The 20,311-nt window shown below is 42.2% G+C and overlaps 1 protein-coding gene across 2 annotated transcripts in view; it reads left to right on the top strand.

Moving 5' to 3' along the window:
* The window catches only part of LOC143981065 (uncharacterized), a 201,200-nt gene extending 188,388 nt beyond the window's left edge, over nucleotides 1-12,812 (top strand). For both annotated transcript variants that reach the window (XM_077479051.1, XM_077479052.1), the window contains exon 8: nucleotides 6,442-12,812. In XM_077479051.1, coding sequence (XP_077335177.1) covers nucleotides 6,442-6,534 — 93 coding nt within the window. In that variant the 3' untranslated portion in view covers nucleotides 6,535-12,812. The remainder of the gene's footprint in view (nucleotides 1-6,441) is intronic.
* Nucleotides 12,813-20,311: the final 7,499 nt, after the last annotated feature.

Raw genomic sequence — 20,311 nt, 5'->3', positions numbered from 1 at the left:
TAAATGTATGACTAAAATTGAGTTTATTGGATTTTTCTAATAACAAAAAGTAGAAAATATCATTTTTTTTCAAAATTTGCGGTCTTTTTACGTTTATATCGCAAAAAATAAAAATCGCAGAGGCAATCAAATACCATCAAAAGAAAGCTCTATTTGTGGGAAGAAAAGGACGCAAATTTTGTTTGGGTACAACATTGCATGACCGCGCAATTACCAGTTAAAGCAGCGCAGTGCCAAAGTGTAAAAAGACCTCTGGTCATTTACCAGCAAAATGGTCCGGTCTGAAAGTGGTTAATTCATGAATTTTTTTCTTTTTTTTTCTTTTAAAACACGTTTCAAAAATTGTGCAAATACCATGTGACATAAAAAGTTGCAACGACCGGCATTTTATTTCCTAAGGTGTCTGCTAAAAGAAACATATATTTAACCCTTTCCCACCGAGTCTACGCAGATGTGCGTACTCGGCTTCCGGGGGGTATACCGGGATGATGCCCGCACCTGCAGGCATCATCCCGGTACCATTTTTTACAGCGGGCGATTGGCTATCCAGCCATAAAAACTGAAGCGGCTAAAAGCCCCTCGGCTGTTATGCCAGAGGAGCGGGAGGGGACGTCCCCCCTCCTGCCGCTGATACCGGTACTCCCGTTCATTCGGGAGCACCGATTCACGATCCGATGCCTCCGGCTTCTGGGGAGGAACTGGAACGAAGCCATAATCGGCTTTGTTCCAGTCTCCTAATAGTAAACAAGGAAGCGACATCATGACGTCACTTCCCGTTTACTCGGCTGCCAATGGCACCGGTTTTAAAAAGATATACAGTATTCAGAATCGCTGTTTTCGGCGATCTGAATACATTGAAGTGTAAAGGAGGGATTGGGGGTCTTTTAGACCCCCGATCCCTCCATAAAGAGTACCTGTAACCACCTATTACTGTCACAAGGGATGTTTACATTCCTTGTGACAGCAATAAAAGTGATCAAATTTTTTATTTTTATTTTTAAACAATTTATTCATTTTAAAATAAATAAAACATTTTTTTTTAAAGTGACTGCCGTCCCCGCAAGCTCGCAAAGCAAAGAAAACACATACGTAAGTTGCACCCGCATATGTAAACGGTGTTCAAATCACACATGTGAGGTATCGCCGCGATCATCAGAGCGAGAGCAATAATTCTAGCACTAGACCTCCTCTGTAACGCTAACCTGCTAACTGTAAAAAAAAATTAAAGCTTCGCCTTTTGAGATTTTTAGGTACCGTACTTTGTCGTCATTCCACGAGGAAAATTGGGCTAATTTCATTTTTTTAAAAATTCATGAAAGTATCCCTTTTTCCAAAAAGTTGCGTTTAAAACACCACCAAATACCGTGTGACATAAAATATTGCAACAATCGCCATTTTATTCTCTAGAGTCTCTGCTAAAAATATATATATAATGTTTGGGGGTTTCAAGTAATTTTCTAGCAAAAAATATGGATTTTAACTTGTAAACACCAAATGCCAAAAATAGGCTTAGTCATGAAAAGGATAATATTTGAGGGTTCCGAGTTTTTTTTTCTAGCAAAAAAACTATGATTTTTACATGTAGGAGAGGAGTACCAGAATAGGCCCGGTATGGAAGTGGTTAAACATTGCTAATGTGCCTCTAAAACAAGTGGCGCTTTACCGCAAATGCAGCCACGGCCCCAGTGTGAAAGGGGTCTTATTTGAACTAGATGAGCGGTTGATTGGCTACCATGCCAATGCTACAGATTCTGAGTGCTCCAGTTTTAGTAAATCCCCCCCCCCCCCATTGTTAAACATTTGAAATCATAAATACAAACCTTATTTTATATCAACTCAATTAACAAAGAGAGTCTGTCTCGTGAAGAATCAGAACAGTAGTCATAACCATTTTCCCTTCAATAAAAAAAAATCATTGTTTGTGCCTATAGGTGCTTTTTAGAGGATTATGAAAAAGGCAAATGTTTTTTTGTTCATTTCCTCTAACAGCCCTTTTCCTCTTTCTGTTGTTTGTATGTAATGTATAGTATACAGTGAAAGCTAGGTTATAATTGCAGTGGGATTCTTCCATTGTGCTGACTTGGAAATGACTCATGTTTAGTAGGATTTTTTTTTTTTTACTTTCTATGGAAAGTGACCAAGTTGACGTCCTGTTTTGCTGGATCAAGTCTGTGCTTGTGGTGAAATAATTAGGATTGTCACCCTGTGGTTGAGGGTACAGCAAACCTCCCATTCAGTTCTTATGCGGAGTAAATTACTGCTAGTTCAACACAAAAATATGCCAGTCCCAGAGCAAAACACATGAGTTGCAAAAACAGTTTCTAGAACTACAGCAAAATGCACATGTATGGAGCTTCACATGTGTAATTCCTAGATTTTTGTGGTTAATGTCAGCAATACAGCAAAAGTCATGTTATTACCATTTCTGCATCTGTGATATACTCTGGGGATAATAAAAAAAAAATATTGTTTATTATTATTATTATTATTATTATTATACAGGGTTTATATAGCACCAACAGTTTGTGCAGTGCTTTACAACATGGGGGCAAACAGTACAATTACAATACAATTCAATACAGGCGGGATCAGAGGGCCCTGCTACTTAGAGCCTATAGTCTAGAATAATAGACTGGGGATTGGTATTCCATACCTCCCAGCTGTCTGATTTGGAGGGACTGTCCCATAGCTTCCAACTGTCCCTTATTTGGAGGGACTGTCTCTGATTTGGGACAATGTCCCTCTGTTCCTCATTTGTCCATCATTTGCTGTCCCTCATTTCCATCTCAAAATGCTGGGAGATATGACTGTCCTTATATTTGAACCAAATCCCTCTTCCCCTTCATTGCTCCTCAAATGTCCAGGTCTGAGGTAAAGAGCACTTCATCCAATGGCACTGCATGCATATTCATTTTGTAAGAATAGGGACACAATTCAAAAGTTATGTAGCTATTTTCTGTTCAGGTTGATTGTTATTCACAGAGAGTAGAAGGATTCAGATTCAAAATATCACATTACAGCCACTAGATGGAGCTGACAATCATAGGAAATTGGTGTATCAGCTCCATCTAGTGGCTGTAATGCAGTATTTTCTTGATTCACTCTACTCTTTATGAATGAATTACATTTGACCTGCAGAGAAAATAGTTTAACCACTTGACCTCCATAAGGTTTTACCCCCTTTATGTCCAGGATATTTTTTACCTATTCAGCACGGCACTACTTAAAAGTAGTTGTAAACCCTTGCAAACCACTTTGACCTACAGGTAAGCCTAGATTAAGGCTTACCTGTAGGTCCAAGAAATATCTCCTAAACCTACACGGTTTAGTAGATATTTACTAAAGGACAGGCACCGCTGTCTACGGCGTGCAGGCGCACTATTGCCGTCAGCAGCATGCCGCTGCTAACAGCAATATGCCGTTAGTGGCGGCTCCCGTGCCCATGCGCGAGAGTGACGTCATTGCTGCTCCGGCGCTGTGAGTGGTCGGAGCAGCAATACCCGGAAGAAGATGGATGCTCTGTACTACAGGGGACAGCGGTGACATCGCTGGCTCCTGTGTCAGGTAAGTGACACATAATGGGCTACTATGCAATGCATAGTAGCCCATTATGCTTTACCTTTGCAGGGAGACAAAGAAGAAGTAAACCCCAATATTTTCTACTTACTGTTATAAAGAATATCCAATAAAAAAAAAGAAAAATTTTGCTACGTGTCTTTTGTAAAACAAGTCCCAATAAGTGTAAATTAATTGGTTTGAAGGTAAAGCGTCTACAAACTATGGTATATATACTGGAATTTACTCAGCTCTAGAGGCTATTCTTGTAATGGACGTGATCAGCGACTTATAGTGTGACTGTCATAGTGCGACGGGCAAACTGACACTGATGTCATTAGTGACACTAATACAGTGATCAGTGATAATAATGTACATTATATTAATGACACTGGCTGGGACATCAAGGGCAAATCAGGTTTTTATTAAAAAGTTACAGCGTCTACAAACTGTGGGATAGATTTAGGGACTTTTTATACTTTTTACTTGTGATGGCGGCAATCATCGATTTTTAGTATGACTGCGTGGGCAAATTGGACAATTAGTGACACTTTTTGGGTAGTAACGCCAATACAGTGATCAATGCTAAAAAAGAAAAAATGCACTGACACTGTATAAATGACACTGGCAGGGAAGGAGTTAACATCAGGGGCAATCATTGGGTTAAGCAGAAACATGAGAGCTCCATTTTTCTTTCTGGCAGAACAGCCATCTGTCTGATCATAGGTGGACCACCAAATGATCACCACGGATGGCTCCGGCAGCCATTGCGGCCGCCGGAAACTGCTGATTGACTCCCGCTGTGTCCAATCAGAGCGGGGCTCTGGCAGCATGTGCGCACAAGAGCCAAAGACGAGCCGTCCTGCCACAGTAAATGTATGTGGGGCGGTCCCTAAGCGGTTAGCATTTTGATTTGACCTCATTCACACAGAAGGAACGTACATGCAGGTTTACTGGACAAATAGCTCCAAATGTTTTATAAATATATGCCTATGTAGCTACCAAAAGTGTTAGACTGGCCTAAACCTCCTATCCACTTGCTGACCAGCCCTATATCAGATTTATTGCTACAGGGCGGCCACATGACCGTCTTTAATATTGATTGGACCCTGGGCAAAATTTTTCTTGGGGCCCCCACATGCAGTTTTGCTCTCCACCTGCTCTGAGACATACAATAAATAGCAGCTAGACTCAAAATCAGTTTACTGAATCAGACCAGACAGCTATTGCGATTGGTTGCCAGAGCTTACAGTGTATCATTACCGCTTACTGACTGGTTGTTAGAGGTTACAGCACATATTATGGCTCACTGATTAGTTGCTAGAGGTTACAGCACATGATTTCTTCTTGTTGACTGGTTGCTAGAGATTACTGTGAATATGACCTCAGGGGGGCATGGTATACATATCAATGCCACTGGCCGCTGCTATTTATGTATAAATTACACCTTTATTTACATATGAATGCCACTGCTATTAACATATGAATGCCAGTAATTTACATGTAAAAACAGGGTCTGCAGGGGAGTCATCTGTACACAACAATAGGGCACAGCTGGGCAGCATTAGTAGCAGAACTTCACACTGAGATATTGGGACACAGCACGGAACTAAAACCTTAAGGGACAAGAGAATTTAAACCAGGATAGTTGGCAAGTATGAGGCAGCTGCTTTGGGCCCCACAACAATGACAGGGCCCAGGGCAGCTGCCCCTTTTACCCTGCCTTAAAAATGGCCCTGGGCGGCCACACTGTACAGAATCGCACATATATTACATGATTCTGCACTTCCGGGTAAGGGGCACGCCTTTCCTGCTCTGATTAGTCACAGCGGAAGACGATCAGTGGGTGCCGGCCAATGGATGTCCGCCATCACCCGCCGATTGTCAGGAAGATGCACAGGATGAAGCTCTGCCTATTTGAACGAGTCAGAGCTCCATCCTGATGGGGGAAGTGATAGGAAAAAAAATACATCACTTCCCTTATTAAGAGGACCACATATAGTACACAAACACTGGCTAAGCACACATTTAACCTTTTGATCTGCCTTAGCTGTTTAACCCCTTCCCAGCCATTGTCAGTACAGTGACAGTGCATTTTTAGCACTGATCACTGTATTAGTGTCACTGGTTCCCACAAAGTGTCAGAATGTTGCCACAATATTGTGGCCCCCGCTATAAGTCACTGATCACTGCCATTACTAGTATTTAAAAAAAATTCCAATATATATCCCATAGTTTGGAGATGCTATAACTTTTGGGCAAACTATTCAATATACGCTTATTCGGATTTTATTTTTTTTTTTACCAAAAATATGTAGCAGAATACACATTGATCTACATTTTATAAAGACATTTGATTTTTTTTAATTGTGTTTTATAGCAGAAAGTAAAACTTATTGCTTTTTTTTTTTCTTTTCAAAAATTGTTGGTCTTTTTTTTTCATTTATAGCGCAAAGCAATAATAAATTCAGTGGTGATTAAATACAACCTAAAAAAAAGCTCTAAAAAATGGCATGATTTTATTTTGGGTATGGCGTTGCATGACCATGCAATTATTAAAGTAACGCAGTGTCATGAATCAAAAATGGCTTGGTCATGAAGGCAGATAAATCTTCCCGGAGGTCAAGTGGTTATACAAACCCTAAATGAATGGATATTGTTATTAGGGGTGATCATTTTTTATTTATTTTAGTGCATTCATTCTTTATGCTCCGTTTCTCATGACGGGGGGGGGGGGGTGTCCTCCTTTCCTACTTGTCCGAAAGGTGTCTCTCTTTGCCATTTCAGGAAGTTGGGAGGAATGGTAACCAAGGGATTAGTTGCTGTGTACACTTTTATTATGTAGCAATATGATCATGTTGTAATCTTTCTTTTTTCTTTTCTTAGCCTATTAGCTTCCTGTACAAATGGCTGTGGGGTGGCCTGATCGCTGGTGGCACCATGTTGCTTGTTTGGTGTAGCATAAAGCAGCTTGGCTAAGCCTGCCGGCTGCCTCTGGAAGATCCAATGCTTTCCTGTGAAAACAAACTGAAGGCACTGCAGACCATGCTGGATCAGGCATAAGACTTACTAGTTTATTGTTGTGTTTTAAGTGTAAATGTTTTCACATCCCGGAGAGGCTGAAATTCACTGTGTCTCAGGCTTTTCTGCTGAACAACTGCTGAGGAATGGGGGGTGGGGGTCACAAATACAACATATCAATATTATCTAGAAAGCTGCCATAGTGTTTGGCTTCAACAAATGTTCTACTGCTGGAATCCAAACAATGCCGCTCAAGTTGTGTGTCACTGGCAAACATTTGAAGTCGCCTTTAAATTTTGAAGTACGTTCTTGGGATGTGATGAAGGTTGCCATGTGAACTTTTCAATTCATTCTTATTAAATATAAACATTTGTTCTGAAGGCCAGTAAAGGTCATTATATTCAAAGGGCATATCCATTTTCCCAACTTTACAGCAAAGGATCCTACCGTTCACACTGGTTGAGTCCCAGCGACCAAAGATGTTGTTCTGAGGAGATCAGAGCTCCCGCTTTTAGACTCCTGGAAAGCATCCATAGATGTTTGAAAATGCTGCCGAAAGAAGGAAATCTGCCATTCTTAATACATACAAGGACCAATGAAGACTGACATATTCTGCTCGTCAAAGGAAGAGAGCAGTATGTTTACAAAGGAAAGCAAAAACTAACACAATCTGGATAGAAATGTATTATTATGTATGTCATTATTTTATTTTTTTTGAAGCAGTTGAACATAAGCGATTCTGAAATGAACTCTAACATTGTATGAGTAGAAAATAGCATGATCACTTTTCTGGTAATGTCATATTTTGCTATAACACAACTATTACGAAATGCAGTTTCTCCACAGCTGTTTTATATTGCTGCCTTGCTTGTGTGCTTTACCTATTATTATTCTTCCCTTCTGCCTTTCCAGACAAATGATATATACACTACAGGCATGGAATGCCATGCTATCTTGACTATTGTACTGTAAATTATTGAACTGTGGAATCTATGGAATTTTGATATGCATCCTATAACTAATATGATTTATATATCTAGTCAGGAGAAATATTTGGCCTTCTTTATGTCAATCCAGCACCATTACCGTGCCCGAAGTACAATTGTTTATGCCATACATAGAGCCTTGTAGTAAAATGAGTCATTGGCACACTTTCAGAATTTATCAGATAGAGGGGTCGGAATGATGTTTTTTTTTTTACAGATGATTGCGCTTCATACATCACTCATTGCCTTGGTCCTCACTGAATAAAAATTAAAACACAAACACCCTGCAAAGGAGGAGCTTTATACTTTCCTGTTTGTTGCATGGTGCGCTAAAGTATTCACTTTTACAGAAAAAGACAAGCCAAAACCACATGCCCTCCACACCCTCCACTCAGTTGTACTTGTCTATGGTGATGCTGAGCTGTCAGTGCCCATGCACCCAGTACGGTGGCCTGGGGGTTTAAAATCCCAGTTCTTCTTGTTCTCTGTACAGTGCTTGGACAGACCAGAGCGATTCTGATTGGTCAGCGCCTGCACAGCGAATCACACTGGTCCATCCTGCACAGAGAAGAGTGGGCATTTCAAATCCCCAGAATGCTGGATTGGCTGTGTTGACTCTAACAGTTGGACATCGTTGGAGGCAAGTACAGCAAAGATCGGGAGGGTGGGAAAGGGCGTATGGTGTTCCTTCGCCTTTTACATGTTTTCTGAAAAGGTAATCTAATACTTTGTCTTTGCTCTCTCTGAGCAGCTCTGGGCACCAATGCTAGCCAACACTTATGTTGAATAGAGTGTCCCACTAGGGTTCCTCTCATAGACCTCTACATCACTACTGTCCCCTGTAGAGAAGTAGGGTTAGATGGAAGGAACCACAGCACCCTGCAGGGAATAGATATTGTTGGGTTCAGAAATGTACCAGGCTCTCAAGTATCTTTTGGATTTAGGCTAGGTTTAGCACAGAGGGGCTCACAGCAGGGGTCCAGTGCGTCCCTGTACACCGATACAGTTCTGATTTCAATCCAAATTTTTGGCTGAATTCGGACCTGAAACGGACCAGAAGACACACAGGGCTCCTGTGCAATTTGCACCGGAGCTGCTCTGGAGATGTGTGAACCGGCTCCACTGAGAACCGGTCACAATCTCCTGACATGTGAATTGGATGTGGGGAAACCCTCATCCAATTCGCAGTAGTGTGAACCCAGCCTTAGAGAGGAAGGTCCTGCCACCAGAGTGCTGGAGATGTTCTCTCTATATATTGCTACTGAGAATCCAGCTACACCCTCCAGTATAAATCTTCAGCATCGGCACTTCCAGGTTCAGTGGATGCCTGCGGTCCCCCCACCACATGCTGTAGTTTCTCCTTCCAGCCGCTGCTAACTGTTGTGCCCCACGGCGGCACTGAAAGGGTTATGCAAAATAACACATACCCATCTGCAGGTTACATTTCACCAAATCACCACCCTTTTTAATAAAATAAAATTTTATCTGCTATACTAAAATATGAATCATATGAGCTTGAAAATAACCCTATATAGATCACTTTATGATTATTACTTAATTTTACTATTATTGTGTATTTGTTTTACAGAGAGTTCTTTCTTGAACTCATGGGAGATAAACAATCACACTGAGCTTAAGCACTCTTATTCTATTGGTACTTAGATTCTAACCAATTTAAGCCAATATTTCTGGTAAAGTAGAATTCTAGCTAAAGCCCAACTAGTCTAAAAAATGCTCCCTCCCTACTTCTAACACCTATACTACTAACTAACTTGTGTAAACAAGGTTTAAATGCTCACCTATTTTCCGCCGGTATTTTCTCCAGTCCGCTCATGTGATCTGGCTCCCCTGTGTCAGCCAATGGCAAATGCAGAAGACAGAAGAGACTGCCAACAACGCTGCACCTTGGGAGCCTATGAGTGACGTCATCGATCCTGGCTTTCACTGCTGTTGCCAGGCACCCTCTCCATTTCCCTGTAGCCACCACTGGCTGACACAGGGGATCATATGACCGGAGCAACCTCAAAATAGGTAAGAATATACATCTTTTTTTAGACAGGTTAGTAAATTTTAGGAGAGGGGGTATTTTAAGAATAGATAGGCTGTAGCAGGAATTCTGATTTAATATTGTGCAATTGTTCATTAAAGTGTCTTTATTTCAGTAAAGGTATGTTTGCTGCCAATAGCAACTGATCAGAATTCACTGCCATTTTATGAGAAAATTATATGAGAATCCTGTCTGTGGTGGTTTTGCACAGAGCTGCTCCTCCTCTTCTCGGGTCTCTTTCTGAGTGCAATCATAGGAATCCGCTTCCTTTGGGAGCACTTGTGCGGGCTCGATCCCGAGTTGGGCTCTTTGCCCACCTCCATGCTCTCTGCTTACAAGGTTTGACTGACAGCAGCAGGAGCCAATGGCTCCAACTGCCCTCAGCCAAGCCTGCGAGAGAGGGGAGACATCGCTGGATCGAGGTAGGGCTCAGGTACGTATCTGGGGGGGGGGGGGGGGGCTGTGAGTGTGCTACTAATGTAATTTTAATGCAGAGAATGCAAAACCTTTTACCTTTACAACCACTTTAAAGCTGGCCATGTATGAATCGATTTCATGTGATTCCTGCTGAATTGGCCAAAATTTGTTCTTTTGGCATCACGCGGCTCTACAAATCTCGATTTTTGCAAACGATTTTATCAAAGGAGTCAAAGTTCTCAGACAAATAGCACCTGCATCCAATCAGATGCCAGCCCTGTTTACGAATCTTGATAGCTGACACCCGTGGCAGTTAAAATATCCAAACATAGCCTGCATTTGAATACAATACCTTGCACTGCAGATTTGCCAATCTGCAATGTTTAGCGTGGATGGGGGAATTGAGTGACTTTTTAATTCAACTTGCGTAGCTGAACAAGAGAAATCTTAACATATATAAGACTATAGAGCATTGGTGCTCACCCAGTGGCAATTTCAGCTTCCCCCTTCTCCTCAAGATGTACACATTTCTGTTAAGCAGTGCATTATATGCTTATTGCAGCCTTCCATTTTTTTTAACCTTCCGAAATGCTATTAAAAAATTAAGTTTACCATTAGCCATGCAGCTATCAGTTCTGATATTTCGTTTGAGGTTTGCACACTGTATTATTATTATTACATTATGAGGCCACCTGAATGTTTGAGTAGAGGCAAACATTTTTGTGGACTAGGCTATGTTCAGTCTATCTAATTCATAGAAACTAGTAATTTTACTTTATAAGTCAAAGGTGAAATGGTAGACTGCATGCTTATGAATATTAACGAAGAATTCCAGGCACAGTAAATTTTTAAATAAGTAACTGATCCAGCTTGTGTAGTATGTATATACTATACCTGGCTGATGCCCCTGAAAGCTGGAAATCACTGAAGTAGACAGTGCTACTACAGTGTTCTCCATTTACTTTCGGGTCCCATGCTCAGCAGCCAGCCTGATACATTGTGATTAGCCACTTGTCTTGGTGCAATTCAAAGAAAGCTTTGCATTCTTGAAATGAATGCTAAGGGTTCTCTGAATGGATGAATGTGACGTCATCAGACGTATGACATCATCATTTAAACCGTGCCCATGCCAAGCAACTGACCAGTTGTATTCACAGTGCATCAGCTGGGCCACTTAGCATGGGGCCTGAAAGCAAGTGGAGATAACTGGAGTAATGGTGTTTTACTTTTATTGATTCCAATCTTCAAGGTCATCAGCCCATTATGGTATATACATAGAATGCATTGGTCCAAGCTGCACCAATGTAACTTTGTAAATGTAAAAATTTACCATGCCTGAAATTCTTCATTCATTCATCACAAAACATGGCTGCCTCCACATCTGTTCTGTTCAACAGAGAGATTGTCACATGTAAAAGAGCACGTACAGTAGCCCATGTTGTCCTTCATTCATGTACGTCCACACCTTTCATTGAAGTCCGTCATGCTAATGCTAAGTGGTACAGAGCAAGTAGCATGTATTTGTTTTATAGTTTACAGCCAAAAGGCCTAAAAACTAACTACCAGGTCCACAAGGGAGAATTACCCAGACACGAATGTGCCTCCTTTTTGTATATGTAAAATTATATTTAACAATTATTTATGTTTAAAATGCTGAACGTGTAAACTAACCTTAACAGCTCTTTACATTATCCTATTTTTCTATGTATGTTGGCAGTTTGTTTTGTCCTTTATGAGACTAGACTGAAAACAGGGTCAGTCTACCTGAAGTTGTTTAATCATCTACCAATTTCATATAGCTCTCAGGATATGTGACAGTGAGAATAGTATTGCCAGCAGAACAAGACAGCGCCACTGCAAGTATCTTCTGTATCTTGTCTCCATTTAATGTCCACGCTAGGTGCTGGTCCCGGAAGAAGCACATCTTGCCTTCACATAAGCACCAAGGTACAAAATTCAGGGCCGGCCTCCAATGATATCGACCATTCATTTTTATTACAATCCATCAGCTTCTGCACAGTTCCCACCCTTGGCCATGCCCCGTTGACGCGTTTCACTTGGTTTGGGCTTAATCGTAGAGGTACCTCTACGATTAAGCCTGATCTGGATGAAATACAGCAGAGAGGCTTGGCCAAGGGCGCAGGGACTGTGCAGAAGCCAATGGATTTGTAGTAAAAAGGAATGGTTGACGTCATTAGAGTGCGGCCCTGAACTTCGTACCTTGGTGCTTAAGTGAGATCAGTACACCTGAGTTCCTGGATCTACACACCTTTCAAAACAAACACAAGGCAGTCTCCTCCTTGCCGCTCAATTCTTCAGTGAGACCTTTATCACTTGGGGCTGAAGGAGGTACTTTAGTCTAAATTTCTGAAAGATATAAGCTCTCAGTTGATTCAACACACTAGCGTGACTGACCCTTTAAATATTGTATATTATTTTGTATAAAAGAATTATTTCAGTCTTTGATTGCAAAATAAGGATGGGGTAGTATGCTCAGTTCATCTTTACTTATTTTGCTTAGAAATTCTTTTGCAACTGCAAATAGTTTATTGCATGTGTATACTAAATGTATACTCTTTACTATTTTTTTGCCTTAAATTCTGTTATAGTAGGGATATTTAGTGCTCCCATTGTTTAATGTGTGTCTTATCTCTAGTCAGGATTAGTTCATATGCATCCTCATTTCCTGCTACTACCCACACAAATGTTATTTTAATGCAGTGTTTTCTTGGTTATTGTCCTGTACTGTTGTGTCTTGATAAAATATAATGCCACCAATGAACTGGCTCATGTGTGCTGACGCTTCTGTTTCTGCTCTTTTTTTTTTTTTCCTCACACACACTCAGATCAAGTGCATGCTGGCACTGCTTGATGTGAGCACATGTTCTACTATGGACTCAGAGGTGGTACAGTCCCAGTGTATCACCTACACAAGTGGTGGTCAACTTTATTTACTACAGGTATTTATATAGCACCAACAATTTACAGCGTGCTTTAGATATATATTGTACGTTCACATCAGTCCCTGTCCTCATGAAGCTTACAATATTAGGTCCCTAACTCACAGGGAGAACTTGTAAACTCCATGTACGTAGTTCTGTGGTTGGGATTTGAACCGACTATCGTGTTCAGTAGCTATAGCAGCAGTGAGGCTCCCACCAACTAGCAGGATAGGTATGCAAGCAGGTTGCCCTGGTGGATGATGTGGGCTCACATGAGATGCAGGGTCTAAACACTAATCAGTGTTCACCAGAAGTTGGTAACAAGTGGTTGCAGGTTGGGATCAAGCGGAAGCATAGTCGAACAAGCCAATGGTCAGTAATGAGTGGTGGCAAAGATATGGACAGCAGCAGAAGTGACGAGAGCAAGATATTGGCTAGAGAGAGCACATTAATCTGGCAAACAGGATGTGCAAAGGCATGTCTTAAAATAGGAAGTTAATGGGAAGAACAAAGGGTTCAAGTGAAACAAGGTAAAGTTTTCTAACGAATCAGGCAAGGAGTTGTCCAGCATCTCAGGTGGCTCAGCAGGAAGAGATACTGGCAGACACAGCAGAGGTTACAGGTTCAGATCTGGGTCCTGACAACCACTCTAGTGCTGCCAGGCAGAAGTGCTAACCACTTGGGCCATCAGTGTGACTTCACCAAAGGGACACCCATACTATTCAGTGAATGCAATGCTACAGAAAACTGTCATAAACTGCAGATATAGAATAAGAGATGGTCAGAGACTACAATAATGATATAAGACTACTTGGAGACTGGGGACAGTTCAGGAAACCGTTAGACTGTAAATGCAATACGTGAGACTGCTAGCGATTAATACTATTACAGCCCCTTTAAAAATAAATGCTTCCAAGTTTGTGCTCCCTATAGCCCCCCCCCCCCCCCCGTTATTTATTTATTTTGTCACATTTGATATTACTTTCAGCATTATAAATGATTGGTTGGGCACCAAGGACCTACACACAATTTCCCATGTCTCTGAAGGTAGCTTTAAGCAGCAAAGAATATTCAGACCTTTTCTGTCCTATATGGCCCAGGAAGCAGGCATTTTTGGACAAGGCAGAAGTTCCTGTGGACTGGTGTATCTTTCTATGGTCTGTTTAGATTCTACAAACATAAAGAACAGTTCTAAGCAGATGACTAGATAGTTTGATCTCTTTTGCAGTGCCAAAGGTTCATATTCTATAAGGAATACTATCTACATGCCATGCACACTTCTACATGTCCCCACTATGTTTTGGATTTCCTCCACATGCATTGGTCGCCTCATATTATGCAAATGCACACTGGAAGGTCAAATGCCTTCCACACAGGTTGCCCTAGATGTGGATGTACTTGTATACAACTGTGTGAAGGACACGTGCCTGCAAGGTTTTTAAGACACGGCTGATTTCAATAGTTCAGCTTTCCTCCCAAAGAAAAGGGTGTTCTCAACATAGCAATAAGTAAAATAAAGTAAGTATACACACCCACCAGACAGATTGCTATAACAATGGTATTGCTTAAAGTATCCACACATATCTTGGTCATGTGCACTACCATGTTTAGTACTGCTGGTTAACATGAGTAATGAGAACAGTACGTCTTTCAGGCACTATAGTAAGGAAGGCTGAATAATGGCAGCAATTTTCTGAATTGCCATTTTGAGATTGCAGCATCAGTAATTGTCCAACTATCATTTTTTAATAATATGGTTCTCTGGTGCTGATATATCATGGAAATCTGAGTAGCTTTATGCTTTAAAGCAGTGAACTGTAGCAAGTCAATCCTTTTGCAAAAATGCAGGGTTCTGGCAACAATCAGCATTAGAATAGCAAAGAAAATGACAGTGGTGCATAAAACAGATTACTTTTGTTTTGGAACCATTTACAAAATAGTATGGTCTACCCTCTTTGCTTCAAGAAAGGCAGTTGTCCCAAAAATGTTTTAAAAAGCCCTGGAAATAAAGCAGATCATTTTTTTTTATTTGCATTATATAGATCACAACAATCGGTCTCAAAAACGTGTAAAATTGCCAAAATTGGTCATGCAGTCTGCGCTAAACAATCACACGGTTACAGTTATCAACTCAACCATTGGCTACACAGGTCTCTACTATTCTTCCAATCTCTTTCTCTTGTTTCCGAAAATTTAAGTTGGCCATACACCAGTAGACTGTAGTTAAAACATTTGTATAGAAATTCAGAGAAATCAGTCAAAGCATTCCATATTGCCATAATTCTAGTCAACTGATTTAGTTCAAATGCCCGTAAAATTTCATCCAGACCTACTACAATACTTGAATGGAACCCCAACTGCATTAAACACCTTTCTTTTTGGGCTTAGCATATGTGTGTTACAATATGGACATTCTTAGCAGACAAAAACATTTAAGCTCCATACACGCTATCAGATTTTCAGCTGATTTTTTTTCTTCAGATTTACCAAAACCATGTAGTGCAAGGGCCTGCCTGATTGCATACGCATTCATCCTCCTAAGGTTTGACCTCATATTATATGGTTTTGGTAAATCTGAAGGAAAATTCTGCAGAAAATCTGATAATGTGTATGGGGCTTTACAGTTAGAATTCCGTTAATTTGTGAAAAATGTTCTATTCTTTCAAATTTTCCCATCACTATCATTAAAATGGATTATCAATTCACCCCACTAACAAAAGTTCCACAATTTTTTGGATACATTTCTACTGGTTTATATATGTATAAGAATATGTTCATTTTCAAGGAAGTCATCAACACCCCAGTTTACATTAGGGGCCAGATTCAGAGTCACTGTGAGTTGGCAGTTGTAGATGTGCCAACATTCCTAAATTCAATGAAGGGTAGACCATATCTTTTAAATATTGCTGGAAAGCTCGTACTGAGATAGGTTTATTTGGATAGCAGCGGTGCCCTGTTACTTAAGTCTATCCAGTCCAGCTAACATTTGTGCGTAAGGATAGCAGGCAGTTTCCATTTCAATAAAATCGTTTTACGTGCATAAATGAATAGTGGCTTAATAAACAGTTTTCTAGGGTTAATCTTGGTCAAGCCCATTAGCATCAGCTTGGGATCTGGCACAAGTAAGGTTTCAATTGTTCAATGAACTTTAATAACTGTGTTCCAAAAATGACTTGCTCCAGGGCATGTCCAGAACATGTATAGGAAAGTATTTATTACAGGTACTTATATAGTGCCGTCAATTTACACAACACTTTACATATATTATACATTCCCTTAGACTGGCCATGAATTATACAATTTTCTTATTGTTCAATTTCCTTTAGATTTACCTTCAGCTATGGTAGTGCAAGGTCCGGCCTGACTGCATACAAATTGAAAGTGTTTACAAATAGTCAATTTAGACAGGAGCCAAGTAACCTGCATGTCTGAACATGCAAACTCCATGCAGGTAGTACCGTGGTTTGGATTCAAACTGATGGCCCTAGTGCTGGTAATGCCGTGTACACATGATCAGACTATTCGGCGGACTTGGTCCGGCGGACCAGAGTCCGCCGGACAATCCGCCCGTGTGTGGGCTCCAGCGGACTTTTTTTTCCCCAAAAGTCCCGCGGACTTAGAAAGTAGTTTTGACTCAAAAATTGGCCGCCAGACTGCGAGTGCCGGACTTTTGAAATGAACGGACTTTCCCGCACACGGAGTAAAGTCTGTTCATTTTGAACGTGGCTCCAGGTAGACAGGACTAGCGCAGGAGGTCAACATCGCTGGCCCTGTCACCTGGTATGGACTTAAAGGGGAAGCCCTACGCAGAAAAAATGAGCGAGCGCCCCCCCCCCCTCCTGAGCCGTACCAGGCCGCGTGCCCTCAACATGGGGGGTACTTTGGGAAGGGGGGCCCTGCGGCCCCCCCACCCCAAAGCACCTTGTCCCCATGTTGAGGAGGACAAGGGCCTCTTCCCGACAACCCTGGCCGTTGGTTGTCGGGGTCTGCGGGCGGGGGGCTTATCGGAATCCGGGAGCCCCCTTTAATAAGGGGGCCCACCGATACCGCCCCCACCCTATGTGAATGAGTATGGGGTACAATATACCCCTACCCATTCACCTGGTGAAAAAAAAAAACACAACAGAAGGGTTTAAAGAGGAAGTAAACCCTTCCAAACAACTTGGACCTATAGGTAAGCCTAGATTAAGGCTTACCTGTAGGTCCAAGCAATATCTCCTAAACCTATATGGTTTAGGAGATATTTGCCCGAAAATGGGCACCGCTGTCTACGGCGCATGCGCCGTAGACAGCGGCGCGCAGGCGCACTAAATGCGGCAAATCCAAGAATGGATTTGCCTAATTTGTCGACTCCCGTGCGCATGCGCTGGAGTGACGTCATCGCGGCTTCGCCGTATGGCAGCAGCGGAGCTGTGAGACGCGACTCCCGTGCGCATGCGCGGGAGTGACGTCATCGCGGCTGCGCCGCTGTGATACGTCGGAGCTGCGAGACGCCACCAGCAACATGGATGCGGCGGACTACAGGGGACAGCGGCGACTTCGCTGGCTCCTGTGTCAGGTAAGTGACACATAATGAGCTACTATGCGATGCATAGTAGTCCATTATGCTTTACCTTTGCAGGGAAAAAAAGAGGAAGTAAACCCATCAGGATTTACTTCCTCTTTAAAATAATTTTACACAGCTCCGGGGGTCTTCTTCCGTCTTGGGTGGTCTTCTCGCCGGACTCCTCCGCTATCTTCTGCTAACTCTTTTACTAGTGGAAGAGCCTGGCTTTTTTCTTTGTCGCCACCCGGGGGGTCTTCTTCCGACTTCGGGGGTCTTGTCCCCCTCTTCAGCGTCTTACCCCCCCTCTTCAGTTCTTCTTGCCAGGCCTCCACTTTCTTCCTTTAGCTCTTTTACTAGCGGTGGCCGGTCTTCTGTCGCCGCCGCCTCTTCTTCTGACTTCGGGGGTCTTGTCCCCCTTTTTGGTTCTTTCTGCCGGGCCTCCGCTCCTTGTTCCAGCTCTTTTACTAGCGGTGGCCTGGTCTTCTGTCGCCGCTGCCTTCTCTTGTTCTTCTTCTTGTTCTTCTTCTTCCTTGAGATGTTGACTCAACGCTCTCTGGCCACAATAACAGGGACACGGTGTGTGGCGACTTGTATATGGACATCACTGGGTTTTCCCATTGTGATGTCACAGTCCCAGCATCCTCTGCAGGGCCCCCCTTCCCAAAGCACCACCCATGTTGAGGGCACGCGGCCTGGTACGGCTCGGGGGGGGGGGGGGGCGCTCGCTCGCTCGTCCCCACCCCCTTTCCTGACCGGCCGGGTTGTGTGCTCGGATAAGGGTCTTATATGGACCTGGGGGGGGACCCCCACGCTGTTTTTTTGGTGTAGGGCTTCCCCTTTAAGTCTATACCGGGTGACAGGGCCAGTGACGTGTCAATCTCCTCCTGCGCTAGTCCCGTCTACCTGGAGCTGCGTTCAAAATGAACAGACTTTCCTCCGTGTGGGGGCAAGTCCGTTCATTTCAAAAGTACGCCATAGTCCGGCGGACCTAGTCTGCTGGAAAAGTCCAGTTGTGTATGGGCAGGTCCGCTCGTTTGTAAAGTCCGGCGGACCTCTGCTTCAACGTCCGGCGGTTTATCCGCCGGGCTAAGTCCGCCAGACAGTCTGATCGTGTGTACGCAGCATAAGTGGAAATGCTGACCACTTAGCCACTGTGCTACCCTCTGCTGTGTTAAGCCGGGTATACATGGATCAAAATTTGTCCGGTTCAGCAGGGACCAGCCAAATTTCAATCCAAGTATATAGCCAGTCTGTTGTGTTTTCCCTGAATGATCAGTGCCACCGGCTATAGCCGTCAATACTGATTATTGTATGCTGACATTGGGGAAGGCTTCTCACTGTCAGAGTGCAATACCACAGCGGGAAGGGTTCCCCTCTCCACCTTGAATGTGTAAGTGGGGGAATAGGATCTTTTTTTGGTTGAATTAAACACAAAAAGATCAATGTACTGTATGGGCTGCCCTATACTTAGGACACATTTCTGTTCTAGATGACCTGAATGGGGGGGGTTGTATGTTCTGTGGTGGATTTAATCTGCATTATTCTGTCCCTAACCGATATTTCAGTACAGGGGAATTCAAGTATTCCCTGCTATTTAGATATATCTTCCTGTCATTAGTGAAAACTCTTGACAGTTTATGGTTTGATTTGGGAAGTAAGCAGTGGTATATGCTTGGTAAACTAGAGCAGCCATTCTTAACCAGAAAAAAGAGGTGATAGTGTTGCGCTGTATAAGGAAAGGGGAGGGGAAGGGGCAAAAGGAAAAAAGAAAGATGGGGAGGGGGAGGGGTGGATGGTCAGGGGTGGATAAAAATAAAAAATTTATATATATATATATATATATATATATATTACACCATAAAAGTAATTAATCGTGTACACATTATGTATTCCCTATAGTAAATGTAAAATATAAAATCAAGCAGCATGTGAATCAAAGCGTCATAAAGATCTATATACCATAACTAGCAAGTGCTAAAAGTGCAAAAAAACTTCAAATAAACCTCAAAGTGACTAGTGCACACTTCAATAAAGTGACTAGTGCATACACGAATAAAAAAAATGACAAAATCTCATTCAGAAAATAAATGCGTGGAGCAATTCATATAAATAAAGTGATAAGTGCCAATAAGTCCAAATAATTAGTTGCATAGATGAAAAAACGCTGGAAGAGAAATCAGTGCAACTATTGCTGTTGTGCTGTTCAAGCAACAAATAAAGCCATATTTTGTGCTGTGCAAATCATGCAGACAATTCAGTGGCACACTCCTCCTTTCCCCTTCGTGGGATAAATGGGTGGATGTCCCCTTACCTTACCACTGTAAGGTTACAGCGTATAGTCCCCGTCAGGAATTCCCTGAAGAAGTCACGTGACGGTGACGAACACGTGCGGAGAGAGAGAGAGAGACACCAGGAAGTGATGCCCAGACACATTACATGCATGCCTGTTTTTAACTTCAAAAATGTGAGTAGCTAGATTATTTTTATTTAATAAAAACAAGTGATCAAAATACTACACTATCTGGCAACGTCTCTTACATTTTATGAGGTTCATCTGCCACCATATCATCTGATATAAAGAGAAAGGAATCTTCACATTGGCCATCATATGTTACTATACGCTGTAACCTTACAGTGGTAAGGTAAAGGGACATCCACCCATTTATCCCACGAAGGGGAAAGGAGGAGTGTGCCACTGAATTGTCTGCATGATTTGCATAGCACAAAATATGGCTTTATTTGTTGCTTGAACAGCACAACAGCAATAGTTGCACTGATTTCTCTTCCAGCGTTTTTT

The sequence above is a fragment of the Lithobates pipiens genome, unplaced genomic scaffold (assembly GCF_037356315.1).
Source record: "Lithobates pipiens isolate NorthernLeopardFrog02 unplaced genomic scaffold, aLitPip1_a1.2 Scaffold_1, whole genome shotgun sequence".
Classification (NCBI taxonomy): Eukaryota; Metazoa; Chordata; class Amphibia; order Anura; family Ranidae; genus Lithobates; species Lithobates pipiens.
Note: the sequence above shows the minus strand (reverse complement) of the source record. Positions and strands in the feature narration are given on the sequence as shown.